The sequence below is a fragment of the Sciurus vulgaris genome, assembly GCF_902686455.1.
Source record: "Sciurus vulgaris genome assembly, chromosome: 2".
Classification (NCBI taxonomy): domain Eukaryota; kingdom Metazoa; phylum Chordata; class Mammalia; order Rodentia; family Sciuridae; genus Sciurus; species Sciurus vulgaris.
In genome coordinates this window covers 63790299-63812996 of record NC_136462.1, presented here as the reverse complement: position 1 = coordinate 63812996, position 22698 = coordinate 63790299, and the positions used below count along the sequence as shown (strand labels likewise).

Here is a 22698-nt window from a genome sequence, read left to right as displayed (position 1 = left end):
CCTTGCATTACCATATATTTCCATATGTTGCCTTATAAATTAATGACCCATTCTCTATTGTATGAAATAATAATACAAAGGCACCCTGCTTTAAGATAGTGTGTGTACATGTGTGTGTCTTATAGTCCAGTTAAGTTACAGATGAAGGTATTTTTCAAGCATCATATGTTCTATTCAATAGTTACCTTCTCTACTGAGAGTTCATGTCGCAAAGAGGAGAATATAACACTAAGTTGAAGGTGAGTTGAGATAAGATCTGATGAGTTGGGGGGACATTTGGCAAGCCATTTACTGATCTAAGTTTTAGTTTCACTTGTGAAATGATAGTTTTTAAAGTTCCCGAATGTTAATTCTAATTCATTTGTGATTTTATTTAAATGTAATTACTTAGAAACATATTTAGTACATGAAGAAAATTATCTATTACCTTATTCCTTTAAGGTCAAAATACCAAATATAGAGATTTATATTTAGAATATGGGCTTATGCATTGAGCTGTTTCAATTTTCTAGTAGATTTTTTCTTTTTTTAGTCATTTACTAATTTGGGTCAATTAAGGTCCATCCTCCTTTGTATACACTATACACGAAGTACATTAAAGTAAATATAACATAAGCTTTTTCCTATTTTTGTATTTCCCCATTACTGTACTTGTTTCTCTAGCTCTCTCCATGAGCCAACGCCTACACTCTTAAACTCTTAGCACTTAGGAATCAGAGACCTTGATACCTCTACATGGTAATTTTTATTATGTCTTAATTTTTTGGTCACAGAAATGCTTCATTTTGTTTACTAATACCCCAAATCATAACTCAATGATAGATTTTTTTTTAATTTATCATTTCTTTCTTCTGTTAATTCTTGCAGAGAACTGTTTGTCATGCCTTTGTCAAGGGAGACTCTTGTTAAATTGTAATTATTCCAAGATAAACATGTGTTGTGACTGCACACGCTTATTTAGAAGAAAAGGAAATGGTGTGACAGTCAAGTATTTTTGTGAATTAAAAAGTGCACAAGTATCTACCAACTTTGGAAGAAACCCAGTTTACTTTTGCTTTAATGCACCCAGAAGATTTCAAATCAATACTTAGCATTAACGTTTTAATTGAGAATTAACATCACCATAATTGGAAGTGAGGATCAGCATCCTAATATTTAGGATAAGGTGATTTGGTTGCGGAGGTCATTACACTAGAGAGCACAAACATTGGAAAGGGAAAACACAAATCATTTGTTTCCTTGGGCAAGGGCACACAGAAAACACTTGAATTGGTGGTCAACTATAATTTGCTTCCAGAGCTAGAAACTCTGGAAACACTACACTTTGGATTTATAGCAGAGCACACAAGTAGCAGGGACTTTGAAAGCAAAGGATAAAAGAACAAAGGGAAAAGTTACCAGTTATGAAACATCTGTTCCTATCAAGGGCTTAAGAACTTTCCCTTCAACCTTAAAAGCAATAGGTACCTTTGTGGCTATTCCCAGCAGGCCCCAGAGTTTGTTATTCCCAGCATGCTCCTAAATTATTCCTAAATAATTACTCCTGTGGAAACCAAACATATTTTGAGTCTGGATTATTAAGAATCTTTTATTTTTTGCCTGGGAATTTCAAATCAATATGTTTCCAGCCTGAACAATATAGACAGATTTCCTTCCCATTTTGGTAAAAAATAAACTTTAAAAACGTATTGTTTTCTATTAGCTTCCAGTGCCTTGAAATGTTCTATTACTTCTCCTAATTCTCCAGAACATAAGAAAATACTGCTCCCCCATACCACCCTGCCCTCCAGTACAACAGTAAGGTACTTCCACCTCTTCCACTTTCCAGGAATGGGTATGCTCTTCTGATTTAGCTCCTTGGTGGAGTAGAGGAAATTTAGAAAAAGAAGGGAATTTCTGTAGGACTCAGCATCCCACAAGTACTTCTTTTCCCTTTTCCTTGAAATTGAGAAAAGGATGCTCACAAGGAATGTCCGTGTTCTCTCTTTCCCTACGTGTTCCTAGAGCCAAGGGAGGACCCCGCCAGCGAGGCGCCCTCTGCTCTGTCCCGCACACAGTTCCCAACCTTCACCCCATTGTCTGTACAATGTGCAGAACTGGAACGCAAAGTAGCTGTCTCAGCATCAGGCTCCATGCCCTTCGGGGCCAAAGGCCCCTTTCTTGATGGGGACTGAGGGTTCTTGTGAAAGCAGAGTTTGAAAAGCCCCAGCACCGTCATGGTCAAGATCACCAATACTACTACTGCTATGCTCACAAGTATGAAGACCACGGTGGAGGAGGAATCCAAAGTATGGGGAATGGGAGAGGACGATGTGGAATTTAACATGGGGGTCATGCTTCCTGATGGGGTGATGGTGGCCTTTGACTTGATTTGAGGGGACATTTGAAGGGTTGATATCGTGCTCTGTGCTCCCCAGTGAAGAATCTCAGAAACAGATGTTGCAAAACTGTCTTGTCCAGTGACACGGGGTATCTCTCCTGGCTTTTCATGGACTGGGGGTGACCACGTTCTCTTTGGCACTGGGCTGGTTTCAGTGGCCAGCTGGTGCCTTGGGAGCCCCTTGGTTACCCCAGGGGTCGGCTGTCCTTTCCACTTCGTCACACAAGAGCGTCCATCTTTCCCCAACTCGAAGCCCGAAGCACATTCACAGGAAAAGCCTCCCAGGTCATCTAGGCAGTTAGAGAGCTCCGAGCATTTGCCAGCACGGAGATACCTCCCCGGGCAGGGACAGAGCACCGCCCCGGGGGGCAGCCCTTCCCAACGAGCGCCATTCTCTTCCTCGATGCAGGTGGCTGAGATGAAGAGCTCCCCGGGGCAGAGCGCACTCACCTTAGTCCCAGGAGGACTGAAGTCCAAAGAGGAGCTGTACATCTGGAAGGGAGCGCGGTAGCTCAAGTTAGAGGCGGCCCCCGGGCGCGGCGCGGGGCACAAACTCTCAAACTGGTACTTGCACAGGTAGCCATTGGCGCGCAGGTGGCAACGCATCTCCTTCCAGCCCGCGGGCTCTACCCCACCGGTGGCCTGGAGTCCCGCGCACCTCCGCGCAGTACAAGAGAGTTGTGGCTCCTCCACCCACTGCAGCGTGTCGTTTTGGGACTCTCCGGCATCGCGGGATAACCAGGAGAAACCCCGCAATGGCTCGTTCTCCAGGGTGCAGTGAGAACGTCCGCGCTCCAGGGCGACCCAGAACAGAAGGTCTTTGGAGCCTCCTCCAGGCCCGGGGCCTGCCCTCAGGAGCGCAAGCACAGCACGCAGCTCAGCACCACCATGCACTGTGCTCAGAGACCCGCCGCGCAGGTTGCAGGCCTCCTCCGCCGCCAGTCGCTTGATGGTAGCGTGGTGCAGACTATAGCAAGCCCCCGAGGCTGAGCAACCCGCGCGGTCGGCGGTGGGGTGCTCTCCAGCACCAGGCCTGGGCCAGAACGCCTGACAGAGGAAACACAAGGCGAGAGCCGGCCTCATCGTGGAGGCCCTCTGCCCACAGCTGCTCCCAATTTAGATCTGTCCTGCCCCAGTGCGCGGAGAGTTTCTGGAGCGCGGTCACCGCCCTAGACAGCTGGCTCCCCCCACTGGGTGACCCCTCCCTTCTCCTCCGCCCTCGTTCCCCAACTGCCAGAATCCCCACCGGAGTCCCAGAGACCAACAGCTTCCCTAGGCCGCGACAGGAAATGTGTCCAGAGCTCGGCCAGGCACTGTGCAGCCTGATTTATTCTGGGGTCAGGAACACCGCTGGCGCCTGAACACTGGGAACACAGACCAGAAGGTCAAATGCCCTGCTTAGAACAGGAGAAAAAGAAAGTTGCTACTAGGTTGAAGTGTATCGCTTTCCTTGCTCAGGGAATTTCAGGACCTGGATCCCAGAGCATATTTGTGAACATTGGCAGGAAGGACTGGAAAAAGGGAACTTGCTTATAATCACAGGCCCACGCCCGCGCATTGTGTTTCTGTCCGGGATAGTGGAATTGGCGTCACAATGATTTGCAGACGGCTCCAGTCTGCAGGTTTCCTGAGCCTGGCGGGGGCGGGAGGATAAAACTCATGTGAGAAATCTTAGCATCTCCCCTCTACACCAGAGGCAGCACTATTTAACCACAGATCTCTTCCAGGGACTCTGCTTCTCTATTCTGTCAAAGGAAATCCAGGCTTCCTAATTGCTAAACAATTTAGAATTCCTTCGGATTTTTAAACAAGTGGGAAACACACACTTCTTCGGTCAGCACTGGCCTTAAAAGTTTATTTTTCACTTCTTCTTTTTTGTTCCTCTCCCTCTTTGAAATGGCCCATAATGGTTTATTTAGGAAAGGAAATCTATTTCTACACCTAAACGAAATATAAGGGCTATAGATCTTAACTGTTAGGTGATTAGGTTTCCTTCAAGCTTATAGGGTTATGGAGTGCGGAAAATTACAAACCACCACGCATACTGAGCCAAATTGAAAGGAATAAAGGCTTTCTCTCTCTCTCCTCTCTCCTCTCTTCTCTTCTCTCTCTCTCTCTTCTCTTCTCTCTCTCTCTCTCTCTCTTTCTCTCTCTCTCTCTCTCTATTTCTCCCTTTCTCTCTCTCTCTCTTTCTCTCTCTCTATTTCTCCCTTTCTTTCTCTCTTTCTCTTTCTCTCTCTCTCTCTCTCTTTCCTTTCTTTCTTTCTTTCTTTTTCTCTCTCTCCTTCCTTCCTTCCTTCCTTCCTTCCTTCCTTCCTTCCTTCCTTCCTTTCTTTCCTTTCCTTTCCTTTCTTTCTCCTTTCCTTTCCTTTCCTTTCTTCCTTTCCTTCCTTCTTTCTTCTCTTCTTTCTTCTTTCATGAGCATGCCAGGCAAGCGGTGGCTGGGAGCCGGATGACACTTCAAAGAACTCCCAGTCCGGAATTTTGGAAGTACACAGTTTAGAAAGGCAATATCTACAAAAACCGCGGGACAATTGAGGCACATGTAGGTCAGAAAAGACCTTGTTGAAACAGATATTTTGATTACATGAGAGAATAGTTTTGATTGCACATTTCAGAATCACTTTTGTTATACATCAGGGCCATAGTCAGGGATGTGGGAAGATCCCACTATACTGTCAACAGCTTCAGGAGGCTGAAAGGAGAACATTACACACAAGCATACAATGGAGTCAGACCAAGATGGCATTACTTTGGTTCTTTTCCATTTCAATAGGTCAGGTACAAATGAGTTCATGGATTTTTTTAATGTTGGAGAACAATTGCCCTATGTATGATTTGATTCTTGAACTATTTTAATATCATTTTCTCCCATGACCAAGTACCAGTATTTATAGCAGTAAGTTGTATAAGTCTCCTTTCAGAGCATTGGAATAATAAATTAAAATATGTACTACATTATTATGCATATTGCATACTGTAAAATGCTACTCTGTAATTTGAAAGATTATTGTATTAATTTCTTTGGAGTACCAAGAGATGTCTTATTTTAATATAAACACCAATATCAGTTGGAAGAGGGAAGAAGTCAGGATAGTTAAAGGAAGAAAATGTTCAAATCTATACTTTCTGAAAGAATTTCTTGTTAGTAACTTAGACATTATTCAACATTATTTGAGAAAATATATCATTTTTTCTTGGCTAGCAGTGACCAGATGTGTTGTAATCAGAAATCAGAGTTTCAACTAAGCACTTTAAAAAATGTATGATGGTTTTAAATATCCATAATCAGAATTATGACTCCCTTTCCATGAACAATGCATACCACTACACTCTTAGGCTCATTTTGTTAGACTGCTCCAGTTAATGATTTTTGAGAAGGGAGGTATCAGGCTCACCTCTGTATGCTCCCATCTTATTTATTTATATATATTTTTTACCATTCTTCTCACTTTCTGTTCCTCCCAAACATTCCATGTATCTTAAAAAGCAATAGTAAACATCATGAATCATCATCCCACTTACCTTGTTCTTGCTGACTGTAGTGTTTCACAGCAGAATTTCTCTCCTACCCCTTTTGTTTCCCAATTTGAAGGACATTCATTAGTGCTTCATTTCAAATGTCTGAGACATCCAAACATGGCTTTGCATTTGAATTAAGTAACTTAGTGTCTTCAGAGAAAGAAACATGAAATTCAGAAATCAAATTGAATGAATTTTGAAAATATATTAATCACTTGGGCCATCTCTATATGCCTGTGCAATCTGACAGACAGTGCTTAGGTAAATGTGTCACTGCAGTGTGCATATTTCAATAAAACCCTTTTCAAACTTAAGTACTTCGTGGAAATTCTTAGATATTTCAGAAATCACTTGGGATGAGATGAGATTTCAAGAGTAAGAAGGAATGAATAACTGAAAAGTTTATAATAAATACATGATGTCACTCCCTGGCATTCCGCCTAGGGAAGTGGCATATTAGAAGAAAGGAACATAATGATTATACATCATAGTCTTGGTCATGCCTGGAATGATGCCTGCAAGAGAAGAGTTTGAAAAAAAAATTAGTTTGAAGAAAGACACATATCATTTTGTAATTAATTACTTTGCATTGATTTACATGCCACTAACATTTTGAAATGTACAGTACCTGAAAAATTGGAAATGGAAGAAAGCTTTTATTTTTGAATAACATGTTTATTAAGATTACAATAAGTTACCATTTTACCTCCATTCACATCCAAAAACTTCAAAATATGATACTAAGTAGTGTAAATCTATAGGTTCTTTATGTTACAGATAAAAGCAGCTCTACTGGAAAATCTTGCCATTTTTTTACACTAATTAAACATTTGGGTACTCTGTACCTCACCACTTTCATAGCCAGGTGTGGGTGTGCATGTATGTCTCTGTGTGTGGATGTTTATAGCAGTTCTGTTCATGTTAATGAAAATCAGAATCTCTCGAAATGCTCAGAAACAGTAAAGAACAGACTGTAGTATATTCATTCAATGAATATGACATAACAATCAAAATTAATGAAATATAACCACAAGTAACAATATGAATTAATCTTAGCAACACAATGTTAAGGGACAAATTTCCAAAAGATCATATAGACCATTCTTTTTATAACATTCAAATGCTGAATACTTATTTTAAATACATATACTTTTTGATAAAATAAAGTCACAGTGCAATGAGAGAAAAGGACCCATGGAGATAGGGCAGGAGAGAAATGAGGGCAGATCAGTGAAAAAGCCAAGAGGTTAAAGGAGGAATGTTGTCAAGTCAAAGCTTTTATTTTAAATACTGGCCTCATGGCTGATTACTTCATCATTAAAAATAAATAATGAAATAACAAAAATAAATAAAAATAGACTTTCTGAACAAATGATGGGAGAATTACATGAGCCAAGAATTATGATTAATGTAATTCTGAGTGACAATGTAATATAAAATGTAGCATAATAATGTAACATAAAAATGAAATCAAATTGTTAGTTGTATTTTCAAAAATAGTCCCAAAGTGTTGTCCTTTCATCCCACATTCTTTTGCAGGCAAGGCATTTCAAAATTTAAGCCAATTGTTAATCTGAAAGAGCACAATAGACAAAATATTTCCTCGTGCTTCTAGAATTTTTAAATAATAGAAATTATGTCTGATGCTTATTTGTTTATACACTAGAACAAGGTCACTCAAAGAACTAGAAAGAACATATAAGGAAAGCAAGTCCAGCCCAATATTTTCTATTTAATTATTACTTTAGAGTATCAGAGCAATTCAAGATGGTGAAAGGAAAATTTATTGAATCACATGTAACCTGAGAAATTTATAAAGTTTTTGATCCTCCTCGAATAAACTCTGTTATTGTTGAAAGGGAACATCTGGGTCTTAGTATATTTCTGACTTCACTTAAGAAATATAAAAATACTTGAGGAAATTGAAAAGCAGTCAACATTCTAGCAGAGGAACATGGCATTCAGAAGTTAATCTGTAGAGACTAAGAATTTTGAGGGTCCATTGACTTTTAGAACTAGACTGGACCTTTGAAAATGATCTTTTTAACTGGTGAGTTACAAGTGCTCTTGGTTTGCTTGACTTTTTTTTTTTTTTTTTAATTTAGATCCATAGAACTTAGAGTTCTTCAGGGCCTAGAATTGGATCACTGAATATTCTCCCCACCAGGTAATCTAATTTCATGCCATGCCATGGTTTGGGATATCTTGTCTATGCCAGAAATACCAAACTTAGACCTACCCCATTATCCTTGAAATTCATGTATCCATCATTTACTTGATATTTCCACTTGTATGTTGAGGCAGAAAAGAGAGAAGAGCCAGAGTTACTATAAGAACCACACTTGTGGGTGACTAGGACCCAGTCCTGCTGATAACTGTCCAAGAGACACTGAATCCCAATGTATCATGTGCCAGAAGAGGAGGAGAAGTTGGGATAATTACTTACATAATACTGTCCCTCAACCAAGGAGCTCAAGGTAATTTGGTCTTAGCTATTCCCAGCAATCACATAGCACTGGGCCAGTCCACTCTGGTATTCAGAAAATGCAGAGGAACTTGACAGGGTATCCTGAGGTATCTGTAAGCAGAGAGGTATAAACAGCATTCATTATGGTTGGTTTCAATAACTTAGCCTTGCCTTATTCCCACCATTCTTTGGCTTTCAGTTTAAACATTCCCTCTCCTAGCCTGGAGGTATAGATCAGGTCTGTTGTTTTACTTGGCCTCTTGGTCTCCTGCACTTTTTTCTTCATAGTGCTATCACAACTGTAAGCATATAGCTGTGTGTGTGATTTAATACCAATATCATCAGACACCTTGACACTCAAAATAGCAGCAACATTGGCAATAAGAGGCATATGTTAGAAATGCTAAATCTCAGCCCAGCCCAGACACCTGAAACAGAATTTGCATATTAACAAATTACTCCTGTGATTTGTGTGCACATTAGTAGTTTGAGAAGCACAGTTCCACTAGACTGCATTTTCTTGAGGGAAGTGATTGTCTTCTTTGGTATTTATTCTAGGTCCTTAGTAATGTACCTGGGATACAGTTAGCACTCAGGAAATAACGATTGCACACATAATGCACGCGTGTGCAGGCACACACAAAATACACACAATATGATAAAGTGCCAGCGACTTAGAATAATGTTGTATGCCAATAAATAAGTTCATGGGATTGCTAGCTTTTTGTCAAGAATCAGATCATAATTCCATGGGGTCGGCAATGATCTAGGTTCATTGGCTAGTGTATCTTCTAATAATTGATCCACATTACTACTTCAGGACCTGTTATGGAGAAACTCCTATTACAACAAAGAATGCAGCATTTTATTTAGTTTTTTGGACATCTTGCCATGCCTGATCCAGGGGTAGCTTCATGTTATGATCTGTTTCTGGAAGATAAGTATGGTAACTGTGTTTGATCATGCCATAAGTTCAGAAGTATGCTCTTTCTGTTGGTGTCTGCAGAATTTCCACTTCACAGAACTGGAAATAAGGAGGGAAAAAAAATTACAGCTACTTCAATTCAAATCCTATTAGGCTTATCTGTTATCACTTTGTAAGTACTAGTGATAATCAGCAGTTACCTCAGCATTTACCTTGTAGAGCCATGGAAACTTGCAATTATTGTTAGCTAGACTTAACAGTTGGTTCATTTTAAGGTGACAAATTTAAGGTGTATGTGACAAATTCATACATCCTGTGCAACAGATTCTGTATTGACTTGTCTATGCCATATATATGATTTATTCTTATTATTATAAAGCATTTCAAATCTGATACATTCAAGGGATTTTTTGAACTTCAGATTTAGCATCAAGAATTTTTGTTTTAAAATATCAGTGATTTAGGTAAATTTTATCAACAAAATTGGATGCCATATATATTTTCAGCATACTACCTCCTTGTTGTGTACTGAAGTCTCTTGATGTGAAATGATTTAGAGGAGTGGGAACAAAGGAAAATGAGCTATTTTCTAAATTTACTATGGTTCTACCCATCCATAGGTGGAAAAACTGAAGATTATTATTATCATAGTTTTACTAAGTTATATTTTTGTGAATGGTCTTGCTGCAAGTTTGGCTTTACAGTTTATTGATAGTTTGAAATACTTTTGACCAATTTTCTTTCAATACCTCATATTTCATGTAGGAATTCACAACCTTAATGTATCTGTATGTCATGGTGTAATAGCACTTCTTCCTTGAATACTCTCTACATGACTGGATAAGTGCTAATGGGAAATTTGACTAGGAAATCCTCTTGAGTGTTGTAGTTTTTCCTGTTCTTCTAAGTCACCCTGAGTCACGGAGATGAAGGTGCAGAGCAAGGGGGAGTTTAAAAATACATTATTCTTCACGGCCTGATGCCTGAGTGACTGTAGCATTCTTGAACTGATACCTAAATGAGCATTCAGGATGAGGTGGGGGGGACATAGGAGATGGTGCAATGGCTTCTTGTACTTTGGGTTGTTCTTCCCACAAACACTCTCGGCCAGGGAAAGAATTGCACAAATCTCTGCTCACTCATTCCTGGATCATCTGTGGGAAAATGGAGAAAGCAGAGCTTCACCAGCAGAGCAGGAAATCCTTTTCCATTTTTGTAATTGAGAGAATTCAGCAAGGGCTTTACTTGATCCCTTTGTTAAGGGACGGACACAATTGACTTTGCTATAAAGGGGAAGGAATCCCAAGTTAGTGGTGAAGGAATTTCCCTGGTGCTTCCCTTCCTCTGCCTTCATGTTGCAGATACTATGTCTTTGGGAGTTATTGAAATGAAGAATAATAACTCATTTTCCTATATTCTTAGAATAAATAAACTCTAATATACAATTTCTCAGCATTAAATGCATTCTCCTTCAGTCTTCCCTCTCCAACTCTTCCCTACCTGGAACAAAAGAAATATTTTAATCTAACTAGATAAAAACTCAGGGCACTGATAAAGTTGTAGAGAGTTTATTATCCAACCCTCATCTTTTCCCTTCCAGCTCCTCACTAGAACACTTGGCTTTAGATGTGTCAGTATCCTAAGGATTCTGTCTGCTGGACTGCTTCTACTGAACTTAGAAGAAACTAGTAGACACTCAATGACCATATCAAAATTTTTTCATTGTGGTAAAAATACACATAACACAAAATTTACTATCTCAACCATTTTAAGCATACAACTCAGTTTTGTTAAGTACATTCAAGTGTTGTATACTGTTGGCGTAAAGTAAAAATGGTGCCGCTACTGTGAAAAGCAATATGGTGGTTCCTCAAAATATTAAAAATGTAATTACTGGGTGATTGAGCATGTCACAATTTGAATCGAGTATCATTCTATCTTAACTTCATGGATAAAGCCATGTATCTATCCTGTGGTGGCCAGTAGTATAGCAGTCCCTAAGGGTATAGCATGAGAGAGAAAGCATGTGGTCATCCAGGTTGGGTCTGATATCACCCTCTTCCAACCCCTATATCTACTTAAACATCAGATGCAGTTAGATTTTCTCATAGGGTTTTTCTTTTATCTTTTACCTCTTCTCCAATCACATATGATTGTCAAGTTCCTGCTCATAAAAATGGTGTCTGTGAAGCACTCAAATCATCAAAGGCAACAGAACTGAATTGGAGAATTCTTCCATTTATTCAGCACCTTATTGAGCGCCTACCATATCCTTGGCACTGAGCCACACACTGGGAGTACAGTGATAAATAAAATAGAAACATCTTGCTTTAAAGAGACTACAAGTAAATTAACAGAATAACTACAAAGAGTGACAAGGCTGTGAAGAAAAGCAAGAGGGAGCTATCCAAGAGGATTATGGAGGAAATCCACTTAGATACACTGTTCCTGGGAGAGGGAGGATGTGTCTTTGAAGCTGAGATCCCAAGGTGAAAGCTATGTCCTGAGAGTAGAAACAGGATCAAATCCTACTGGAGGGATGAGTGGGAACCTGAGAACCATACTTTAGCATCCAGTCTGTGAACACAAGAGCTCCCTTTTCAGAGGTACGGGTGGCGAGAACACTCCAGGAAGCAGTTTTGACTTTGATACATATATCACCGTAGCCAGTTGATCCTAAATTCTGTTAGAAATATGACCTATAGTCACAGCATTTACATGTTTTCTTTTACAGACTGCATTTTGATTCATTGTACACAAACGGGATACATCTTTTTGTTTCTGTGGTTATGCACAATGTAGATTCATACTATTCTGTAATCATACATGTACATAGGGTAATGATGTCTGTCTCATTCCACCATTTTTCATACCCCTGCTCCCTCCTCCCTCTCATTTCCCTCTACGTAATCTGAGGTTGAACATCAAAATAATCCTGCTGAAAATTTCATTTAATGCTGAAATTACATGAACTGCTTACTTCAGTTTCAGATCCTACTTGAAGGGAGAAATCACAGATAACTTCAAATCTCTTTCTTCTCCCTTCCATGAACAATCAGTCAGTCTATCCTGGGATTCCATCTTAGATACATCTCAGATCTACCCATTGTGCTTTTTCTGTTCTCACCACCTGAGCCCAAGTCACCTAGACTCTTAGAATAGTCTTCTAACCTGATTCCTCCGGCCCACTCCTGCAACCATCCACCACCCCTCCCACTCCAGCACCCTCTGCCCTCTGCATTTACTGTAAGGTACACAGGAACTTAGGTCACCCCCCTCCCCCCCCACACACACCCTGTTAAAAACTCTCCGTGGCTTCTTGTTTCCTCTAGTAGAACTAGAAGCCTCTGCTTTGGGAACATACTGACTTGAATTATTATCCATTGTTTCCTATGTGTTCATCCTGGTTTCCCAACAACATTTCTTGAAGCCATTAATACATTGTAGTGGGACTGTATCTGTACCCTCTAGCGCAACTAGAATAATAATAAGCACATTGTTTAATTAGTATCAATAGCTATTAAGCTATTGTCCTGCTTTATTGCTGGTGCTTGGTCAGAACCCTGATTTGCCTTTTCATAATTAAAATAATTACACACCTGCTCCACTTGACCAATGAGTGGCCTGGGGTGGGCGGTTTTCCTTGTTTTGAGCCCTTTGTCAGTACACACAGTATGTCACTTGTGAGGGCAAGCACTAGCCCAAAAAGGCACCATCCACTTTAGCCCACTCTGCTCACAGAGGCCAGCACACCACTGTGTTCTTTCAAAGCCATTGGACCAAAAGTAGCCTTGAAGCAAAAGTCTTTTAGTTCTTTAGGTAACAAAGCAAACAAATTAAACATGATACCAGAATTAAACTGTGTATTCTGTCAAAGGAATTCAAATTGAGTTATCTCTTATTAGTTATAGAACACAAGTTGAGTCTGGAAAATATATCCTCCATGGACATAATGAGAGGGAGAATTGCTTTTTTTTCTTCTTTCTATTAATGTCCTCTGAGGGCTTAATTTCATGTCTGTAAAGATCTTGGTGAATTTTTATGCTATATCCTGAATAGTTATTGAGGGTTATATTTGAACTTACACCTTTTATTAATTGCAAATATTCTGCAGTCTTATTTCAAAAATGAAAAAATAGAATTTGGCAACAACCAACTCCGATTGAGACCCTGTAGGATAACAACCAAGATGCTCTTTAGCAAAGATTTGGATTGGTTTTGTTTTCACCACCAGGAAATTTCCTTTGATTTGTAGGGATTCCACTCCCTCTCAAGAAATTGTTTCAGTTCTCCCCATCCAGAATGCATAGAAGTAATATTTTTTCCTTTACATTATGTTTAAATCTTGCCTCTCTTAACTGATTTTTAACTTGTTTTAAATTGCAATTACCAGGGAATATAATGCCTTGGATAATAAGAGAAAGAAACTGTCATTATAGGTTAGAAATTATATTCACCTAGTATTTTAAAAATCCACTTGGAAAAAAACATTTAATAAGATAAATTATTTTAATTTCTTCCCATTTACAGTGAAACCACCCACTCATCTCCTTTACTGGAAAACTAGATGCATAGTAGAGAATTGTTTCATCCCATGTCACTGTTCTGCCTCGGGTCCCTTGCTGCCTATTGATATCAATTTTCCTGATGTATACCCTTCACTTTGCTACCACCTACCCACATTACTTCTTCCAAAGGAATTACTTCATTGATTTTTGGCTGTAATATTTACTCACTTTTAATAGAAACGCCAGGATAGCAGAAGGATTTGTCTGATATTTAGAATTTTTATAAGAATCCCTAAGTCATTTTCTCTGAATTAAAAAAAGATGCATGTTCCTTTGAAATTTCAGAGTACATCTGTTACTCAACACAAACTAAGGCTAAATCAGTACATTTATTCTTGCATACTGTATTTATGATCTCATAAGGCCAGATTTTTTTTAATGCTATCTGGTGTGTCTCCCTCCAATTGTACTTGTCTCCTTTGTCCATGTACAAATGAGTCTTCATTGTTTTAAATTATTATTAGGGGAAGCCTAGTAAAGTTAAAAAACAAAGAGAGGCTTGGAAAAATGAAACCTATTATACCCATGTAGACTGATTTTTTAAATGACACTTGTTCAGAAATCCTGAGCTTTTTTCTGAACAGTTTTTATAAGAGCATTGTCTAAATCCTTCTTAGCTGTACTCTTATTAAACTCAGAGGTTATTACATCCATTTAGATTCTTCTCACATGTTATTTTGATCGTGATTACTAATCACCAGTCATTTAAAGGGCATTTTATCAGGATTTCCTGACCATCCGCCTGGAAAGCATCCTGGAAAAGTGTGCCATTGGCAGCAGCCAGCATGCATGTGTTATTCCTTGGGGTTTGGTGGGAAGGCTGTGGAAGAGAGGTAAATTCTCCTTCCTTCTTGTTTCAGAAAACAGTTAAGTCATTTTTTGCCTGGGGTAGACAAATAAAAGAGGAAAAATTCTTTTTAGCAAAAAGCATGTTGCAATTCACGTTCCTACTCCAAACAAGCAGCAGTTTGACTAAACAAAATCTGGGACTGAAGTGTCTTATATCTTATGACTGTGCTTGTTTTTTTTTTTCTCCTTATATTGGCAGAAAGCTATTTTGGAAACATTGAGAATTCAAAGATTGCTTTTGTCTGAATTAACAAATTATTGTTCAAATGTTTAAAATGGCATTTTTATTACATTTATAGATGCCTCAAACAGGTAGGAGATTTTGCAAATGAACAGGGAAACAAACACAAAGAATGTGACATGGACCATTTATTTTCTAATAGTTGTATCTGAGAAATGAAATTTGACTGTTGACTGTGGGTGGTGAATGTTGCCATAGCAACCTATTCCTTAGGCAAAACCAGAGGGTGGTCATGGTGATGAGGGTAAAAGTCAGAAAACAGACTTGCCAAGATATATTTTCGGACAATATGAGATCATGAATATTTTCATTTGAGGGAGGTGAGGGAGAGTGACTCAGAGAACTGAAGGTCTTACATGAGAGGTGCAACTTGGTGCTTTGGTTTTAGTAGCTAGTTTTCGGGGTCTAGTTGTTTAGTTCACAGAGTGATAGATCTTCCATGTGCCAGCTGCAGCAATGCCAGTCAAAATATGGGGAAATGAAACCATTTTTTCATGTATATAATAGCAACAGGAGCTCACACCTATTTCACTAGAGGCTCTTTTATTTTAGACATTATTTCTTGTAATCTTCACAAGAACTCTGTAAAGTATTATTGCTGCTCCCATTTCACAGATGGGGAAACCGAGGCACATAGAAGCTCATTAGCTACCTTAAGGTAATGCAGCTGATAAGTGACCAATGGAAACTAAACCTAGACAATGGTCTCTGAGCCAGTGCTGCCATAACTTGGTTACGTTGTGGTTCAATGTGACAAAGAACAGGTGTGAATGAGGGATACAACTATTCACTTGAGGAGGTACTAATTTTATTTCCTCAGAATTTAAAATTATCTTAAATGGAAGGGAGGATCCTAGCAGCAAAATCCTTGAGTAGAATAAGCAATAGGTTACTTCTACTATTGAGAATTTTTTTTTTTAGTTTTATAAACTGCATTTTGATTCATTGTACACAAATGGGGTACAACTTTTCTTTTCTATGGTTGTGCATGATGTAGATTCACGCCATTCATTTAAAAGAAAAAGAGTGTGGGAGGACAAGTCAGACACCATTGGCATGAAACTTCATCAGTTCTTGATGTCTGTTAGCAATACCTGTTCTTCCAGTGTTGGGTACAAAGTTGATGGCTAGGGGTTACAGTGCCCTGAGTTCATGGTCCTTCCAGGTGACCAAGGCAAGCAATTTTAACCCTTTTGTTCCTTGGCTTCTTTATCTTTCAAAAATAGGAATGACTGGCTGCTTTTGTTGCAGAACTGTGTGAAAATTAAATGATGTGATGACTGTGAAATGGTTCATAAACCCAACAGGACAAAACAAACATAAAGGGAGTATTATTAGAGTTAATGACCAACAGCATTATTTTCAGCTTTTCTAGCCCTTGATAATGAAAGTGCATGTATTTGCTTATCTAGGGAGGATGCTGGACCAGAGTCTTGCTTTAAAAGGCAAACAGTTCTGGCTGGAAGGTTATTCAGACAGAGGAGAGAAAAGGAAATCTGTTTAAAATGGATTTGTAGGACCATAATAGGAGCTAACGTGTATTGACAGCTTACCGTATTCCAGGCACTGTTAGAAGCACTTTTGCCTGCTTTAACTCATTTATTCTATATAAGAATCCCATGTGCTAGGAACCATTTCCATTTTATTTTCCCAACATTTATAGATGAGGACCTGGAGAAAGTAGATATAAAATGAACTTATCCAAGGTCACAGAGCTAGTAAATCAAAAATCCAGATCTGAAACTTGTCACTAAATGCCAGAGTTGATGCTCTGAACTGCTATAAGGTACTGCTTCTACATTACGAATATTTATTACATTAAAAAGTATAGATGCAATACACCAATATATGCATTTGTGATTTTTTAAAATTGTTTCCAGTGAAAGGAAAAGAAACTGGTTTAAACTGAGGGATATACCTGCTTTAGTACTGAGAGAACTGGAGAACATGAACTCTTGTTAAAATGCCTAAATATTTTTAATATCAGTTATTTCACAGATGAATAATTTTATGAAAGTGATAATAAAAGAGAAGCAGTAAAGTTCCTACTGAGATGCCCAGGTTATACTGTTATGCATTCAAATATATTAGGTGGTGGTTCTAGATGCCCAATGCTCTTAGGAATAGAGGATGTATGTGTCATATGTCTCTTTCCTCTGAGCTTTCAATCTAGATGTGGACATGGAAGTTGTACTTGGTGGGAAAAGGCAGCAAATGAGAAGTTCAGATAACAGGCTGAAAGATCTCAAATGGAAGTACTTCTGGTGGAATTGGAGATGGGACATGACCATGTCTTGGTTTTACCTTTCCTTTTTGTCTGTAAGTAACATTGTTTTTCGCTCTGTTATATATCTCATTCTTGAGCTGTTGGTAATACATATTACAGGTTACTAACTTATTATCTTATGTATTCTGCCTTCTCACAAACTGCTTGTTTACCTGTTATCCATACTTAGCATATGACCTGAGTTTCGCTTACATATCTGATGTGATCCGAATGTTTGTGTCCCTCCAAAATTTATTTTGCTGAAATTTAATCACCAAGGTGATGGTATTTGAAGGTGGGAACTTTGGTGGGTGATTATGAGTGCTCCACTCACATAAATAGGCTGCAGAGAGCTGCCATGACCCTTTCACCTTGTGTGGATATAGCAACCAGGCACCATATTAAAACCTGGAAATAGGTCCTCACCAGCATCTTGATCTTGGGTTTTCTAGCATCCAGACCCGTGAGAAATAAATCTGGGTTGTGTATAAGCCATCCAGTTTATGGTGTTATGTTTCAGGAGTCTGGATAGACAAAAACAATGTCATAAGGTACTAACTTAGTCACTGTCTGTATATACATATTGTTTCTTATGTATTTCAGACATCTAGTTTGTTTTATAGTTCTTTTTAGCAAAAGTGATCATTCTCAAATAATATAGAAAACTCATGTTAGAAGGTAATGATGTGATTCCATCTGTCTTCAGGCTTATATAAAGTTCATCTGGAAGTAACAAAACGTAAAGACTGAAGAGAAGGGAACTAAGGATGAAGTCTCTGCTATATGCCCACATATAGCAAAAGAAAGGAAGGAAATCCAGGGAAGAAAGGTAGGAGAGCCAAGTGTTTTTTTTGTCTGTTTGTTTGTTTTTTTATTTAAGTATCATGGACATGAAGGAAAGAGTTTCAAATGCAGGAGGTGCAGAAAAAAGTGAGATTAAGGAAACAAACCAAAAGACTCCCTGAGAGAAATCTTTCCCAGAAGATAAAAATCTCTGCACAAGTTTGACCACTGCCTGGTTCTCAGGGAACCATGGCAATAAACGAAGATCAGTATTCATGGGGGGTATGTACTTGGGATGACCTGTACCACGGAGACTAAGTGCCAGGTGTTGACACCCAGTGGGTCAGGCCTCAGCATTTAATGTGGGACAATTTAACCTCTAAACACAAAGTCTCAATTCCTGAACTGTAAAATAGGAAAGTAAGAGTATCTGTAGGGTTATGATACAGTGCATAAAAGTAAAAATCAAATAAATTACAGCTTTTATTTTTGATTACCAGTTTTGATGGATATTAGTGAAAAATAATAAGAACATGGGAGAATTCACCAGAGCAAAAGGAGGGCTCCTCCATCGGGTACAGCAAGATGTGCACAGAGTGTAAAAAGGGGACATGGAGGGCAAGATGTAAGCCAAATGTAGGAACGAAGCAGTGCAAGGTTGACAGACTGATTATCTGAAGCTGTCTTAGGTTATGCGCATCCTAGCTGTCTCCCACTTTGATTTCACTAATCTGTAGGCCTGGAAAAAGGTGACTACATTAAATACCTTTATTCTGTTTACCAATAGCTGTACTTTTGGGACAGTTTCAGGGGTTGCTTTTAATATGATCCAGACTCATAACAAATCTCTCCTTGAACAACAAAGAGATTATAAAGGGAAGCCACAAACATTTGGGCATTATCTTATTACCAGGAAGTCTGTCAAGGAGTCCAGAAATTTTTCTTATTAAAGGGAAAAATTTTAAAAATATAAATTCATTCACAAAATTCTCTTATGAATTATCACATAAATGAAAATCTAATTTTAAAAATTATCTCCAGATTTATACACACGGTTAAATGGATACTAAGTTAAAGTTAGATGGGAGCAAGAAGTTCTAGTGTGTGATTGCTATAGGGTAACTATAAGTAATGATAATATACTGCATATTTCAAAAAGTTAGAAGAAATAATTTTTAATGTTTTCAAAAAAGGAACAATAAATGTTTGAAAAAGAAGATATACTTATCCTGCTGTACACAGCATGCAAGATATATCTGCATCAAAATATCACATGGAACTCCATTAATATATTAAAAATATGTAGGCCATTCGTTTAAGGATGCTAAAACAAACAAACAAACAAACAAAAAAACCTCAAAGTCCCAGATTCATTGATTCCTTTGGAATTCCAGTATGAAATTTAATCTTGACTTAAAATTCATTTCTATTGCCTCCCACTAGGCTTCTAACACAATTCAGTCTTGCTGGTTTAGTCATGTGAAAAGAATGGGTAACAACAGAATATCAAGGCAGAGGCGGTGTGAACTGAAGGATAGTCATGTTTGAGACAATACAAAAACAATCCAGGGCACAGTCACTGAAACACAGTGGAATCAATGTGAGAAATTAACATATCCTTACCAGACCCTCTGGTAACAGACCAAGGGACCTGTTGACATACAGGGCAACAATATCTTATTTTCTGAGAGAACAATGGCAAAGACCCTGGCATACCCACCAAGAAAAAGCTGTAAGTGCAATTCGCATAGGTAAGAAGTTGATTTTTTTAAAAATGCAACATAGGTAAGATAATTTAAACATGAGTAATTTAATTATAGGCTCTGCTATTTATGAAGGAGAAATGGCAAAAGTTGATCCCCATTTTCACAAATATGCAAATAATATAATGATAGAATATGAATAAAGAGTCACACAATGGAGACTTTTTACAGGATTTCCTTATCCTTTTCAAAATATTTATATTTGAAAGTGTTCAGGAAAGAATAAATTTAAGTTTTTTTTCATATATCTTGGAATGCCTTGCTAACTAAAGATTGTACGTGAAAACTCCTTTAATTGACACTTTGCCTTGCTTTTACAAAATGGGAGGTGGTATAACATGCACTTGTGCAAAAAGGAAGTAAATTATCCACATATACAATAAATTATCTCCTTTAACCTAAGAATGAAGAATAATATGTTTAGATATCATTTGAGTACTGTCTTTTATATTCAGACCACAAATATGCAAATCACATAGACTGTTACTGGTAGTAGTTTGCTCTTCCTGGAGTGGCTGAATTTTCCAAACCAGATTATTTCTTGAAACATCATAGCAAGGTAATGGGAGAGGGGACAATGGAAATATTGTTTGACTTAAAATTTTCCTGAAAAAATCTGAATAATATATGAAAATCACATCTTTTCCTTTTAAATCTATTTTCTATTTCATCAAATTATACATGTATCTGACTTAGAGTCAAAAAGCTCAAGAAACCATGTCACTAAACCATTCTTCCCCTGACCACTGCTACCTATCTCCTACTACCCAGTCTCCCACATTTGTATTATGATATTGATCTCCACTTCTTTAAATCACATGTTTATATTTTAACCTCTTGATTTTCCAGTTTTAGATTGAAGGAAAATGAGGGCTGTTTTGTAACTTCTACCTACTTCACACACATACCCCTCCCTGACTTTCATCTCCCCAAATTGTCCTATTACTTTTTTAAATAAATGTAGTGGTTTAGAACAGTATTAGATGCACAAAAAAATTGCAAGGATAATACAGAGAGTTCATGTATACTCTGATCCCAGTTTTCCATATCGTTAAATCTCCTCTTAGTTCATTATGTATACTAGTTAATATCCTTTCTATTTTGGAGAGGTCAATGAGAGACTAATAACCTGCTCCCTCTTGGATTGGGTCATCTCAAAACCTACTAGAACTCTGCATTCTGGGACCTGCATTCACATTTGTCTCTCCTTGGTGGTGCTTCCTTGCTTCCTGGATCTCTCCTCTCTCTCTCTCTCTCTCTCTCTCTCTCTCTCTCTCTCTCTCTCCTGTTTAGTCCTTCATTTTCTTGAGGTATATTGAAAAATTACTTTATCTCAGTCTTATTCTTACATTCATTGATATGTGTTGGGGAAGAAAATTTAGGAAGAAAATAATTTTCCTGTAGTACTGCAAGGCATTATGGGATTGTTTTCTACATTGCAGTGTTGCCCTTGTGGTATCCAAACTATTCTACATCATGTCCAGGCCATTCTTCTTAATCCTTCTTATGAAACCTGCTTTTTCTTCCTTGACACTTTTAGAATCTTCTTTGTCCCTGACTTTACTGTACAGTCTTTACTGAGCCTTTTAAAAATGATCTTGTTTTTAATTTCTAAAGCCTTTGCTCTCCTCTCTGGAGCTTGTCTGCTCTGTCTTGGGTTTAGAAGCAATGAACAAAGCAGTCTATTAAAGGCTCTGTGCGTAGGCACGTGGCTTCTTGTCTGAGGGCTTTTCTTCAGGGCAGTCTCTAAAACAGAATCTACAATGTCAGTCAGTATTTATTGCTCTTTCCTCTTGACTAGTTAGACTATTTAGAGTCTTTAGAAAAGGTGCTTCTAATCTCCTACCTGAAGGGCAAAAGGCTGGCTGCTCACCCCTTATTTTACGGTATGGTCCTTCAGGCTAGAAACAGTGTATTTTATATTCTGCAGAGATTAAAACTCCTGGGGTGATGAAGGACCTGGTGTCTATCTGCACAGAAGGTGGAGAAGATCTGAGGATCCCACTCCTTTTTAAAAAGATATTCAGCTACAATTTAATTTGCAGTCTCAATCTTCCCCCACCTCCAATGTGCAGAGGTTAGTGGTATCATTAATTTGGATCTTTTGAGAGTTCTCACTGCCAATTTAGGATTTAGCTTTCTAGTCCATCTGCTTTCCAGTTTTCAAAATATATTATAATTTCATTCTTTCCTAATAATTTTGTCCTTTTTATGCTATCTAAAAAAAATCCCTTTGTTGTTATCTTACTGGGGTTTGGAAAAGAAATAGAGCTAATGCAAATCTCTAACCCATCATCTAATAAGTGTAACCTTGTTGTTAGCCAATGAGAACAGACATATTATAAAGGGGAAAATATATTTTTATAGCCTTTTCCTCTCATTTTATGGGGAATTAGGGAAGGAATTAAATAGAAGCATAATGTTGGATGATCTTAGATTTGGATCAGACCTTTATCTGGATGGATGATAAATCCATAAACCTTTCCTAACTGTTTAAATTTATTTCAGTGCTATGAGTCACTAAAGCAAAGAGAGGAAAGCATTTGCACTGTGCTTCAAAACAACACTAAGCATGTACTGGAAAAATTTTTTTTTTCCTTAAGGAGAAAAGGTTAAGATATCAGGAAGCTTATCTTGGTACCCTCACATCAAAGTTATTTATACAATGACTGAGTAAACATATTGGTTGAGAATGATGACAAATATTCTGATATGATATTAAGGAAAGTACATATATTGGAATAAGATAGGCTTGGAAAGGGTGAGGATTTCCTTAGGAGATAAACCTTCTCACTGCACAATCCAAGCACGCTCACTTGCCGATCAGAGCATGTGCTGGTGTGAATGGCATAACTGCAACACCTTCTAAACAGTATTGAATAAGCCTTCTAGGATATTCCTTTGACTATCATGCAGCTCTTAAATTATATTCAA

At 38.2% G+C, this 22698-nt stretch overlaps 1 protein-coding gene across 1 annotated transcript; it reads right to left on the bottom strand.

The window, feature by feature from the left end:
* Nucleotides 1–483: 483 nt before the first annotated feature.
* CLEC14A (C-type lectin domain containing 14A) lies at nt 484–3587 on the bottom strand. The gene has a single exon (XM_079119762.1). The coding sequence runs from the start codon at nt 3461–3463 to the stop codon at nt 1991–1993; it is 1473 nt and encodes a 490-aa protein (XP_078975888.1). The 5' UTR covers nt 3464–3587; the 3' UTR covers nt 484–1990.
* Nucleotides 3588–22698: the final 19111 nt, after the last annotated feature.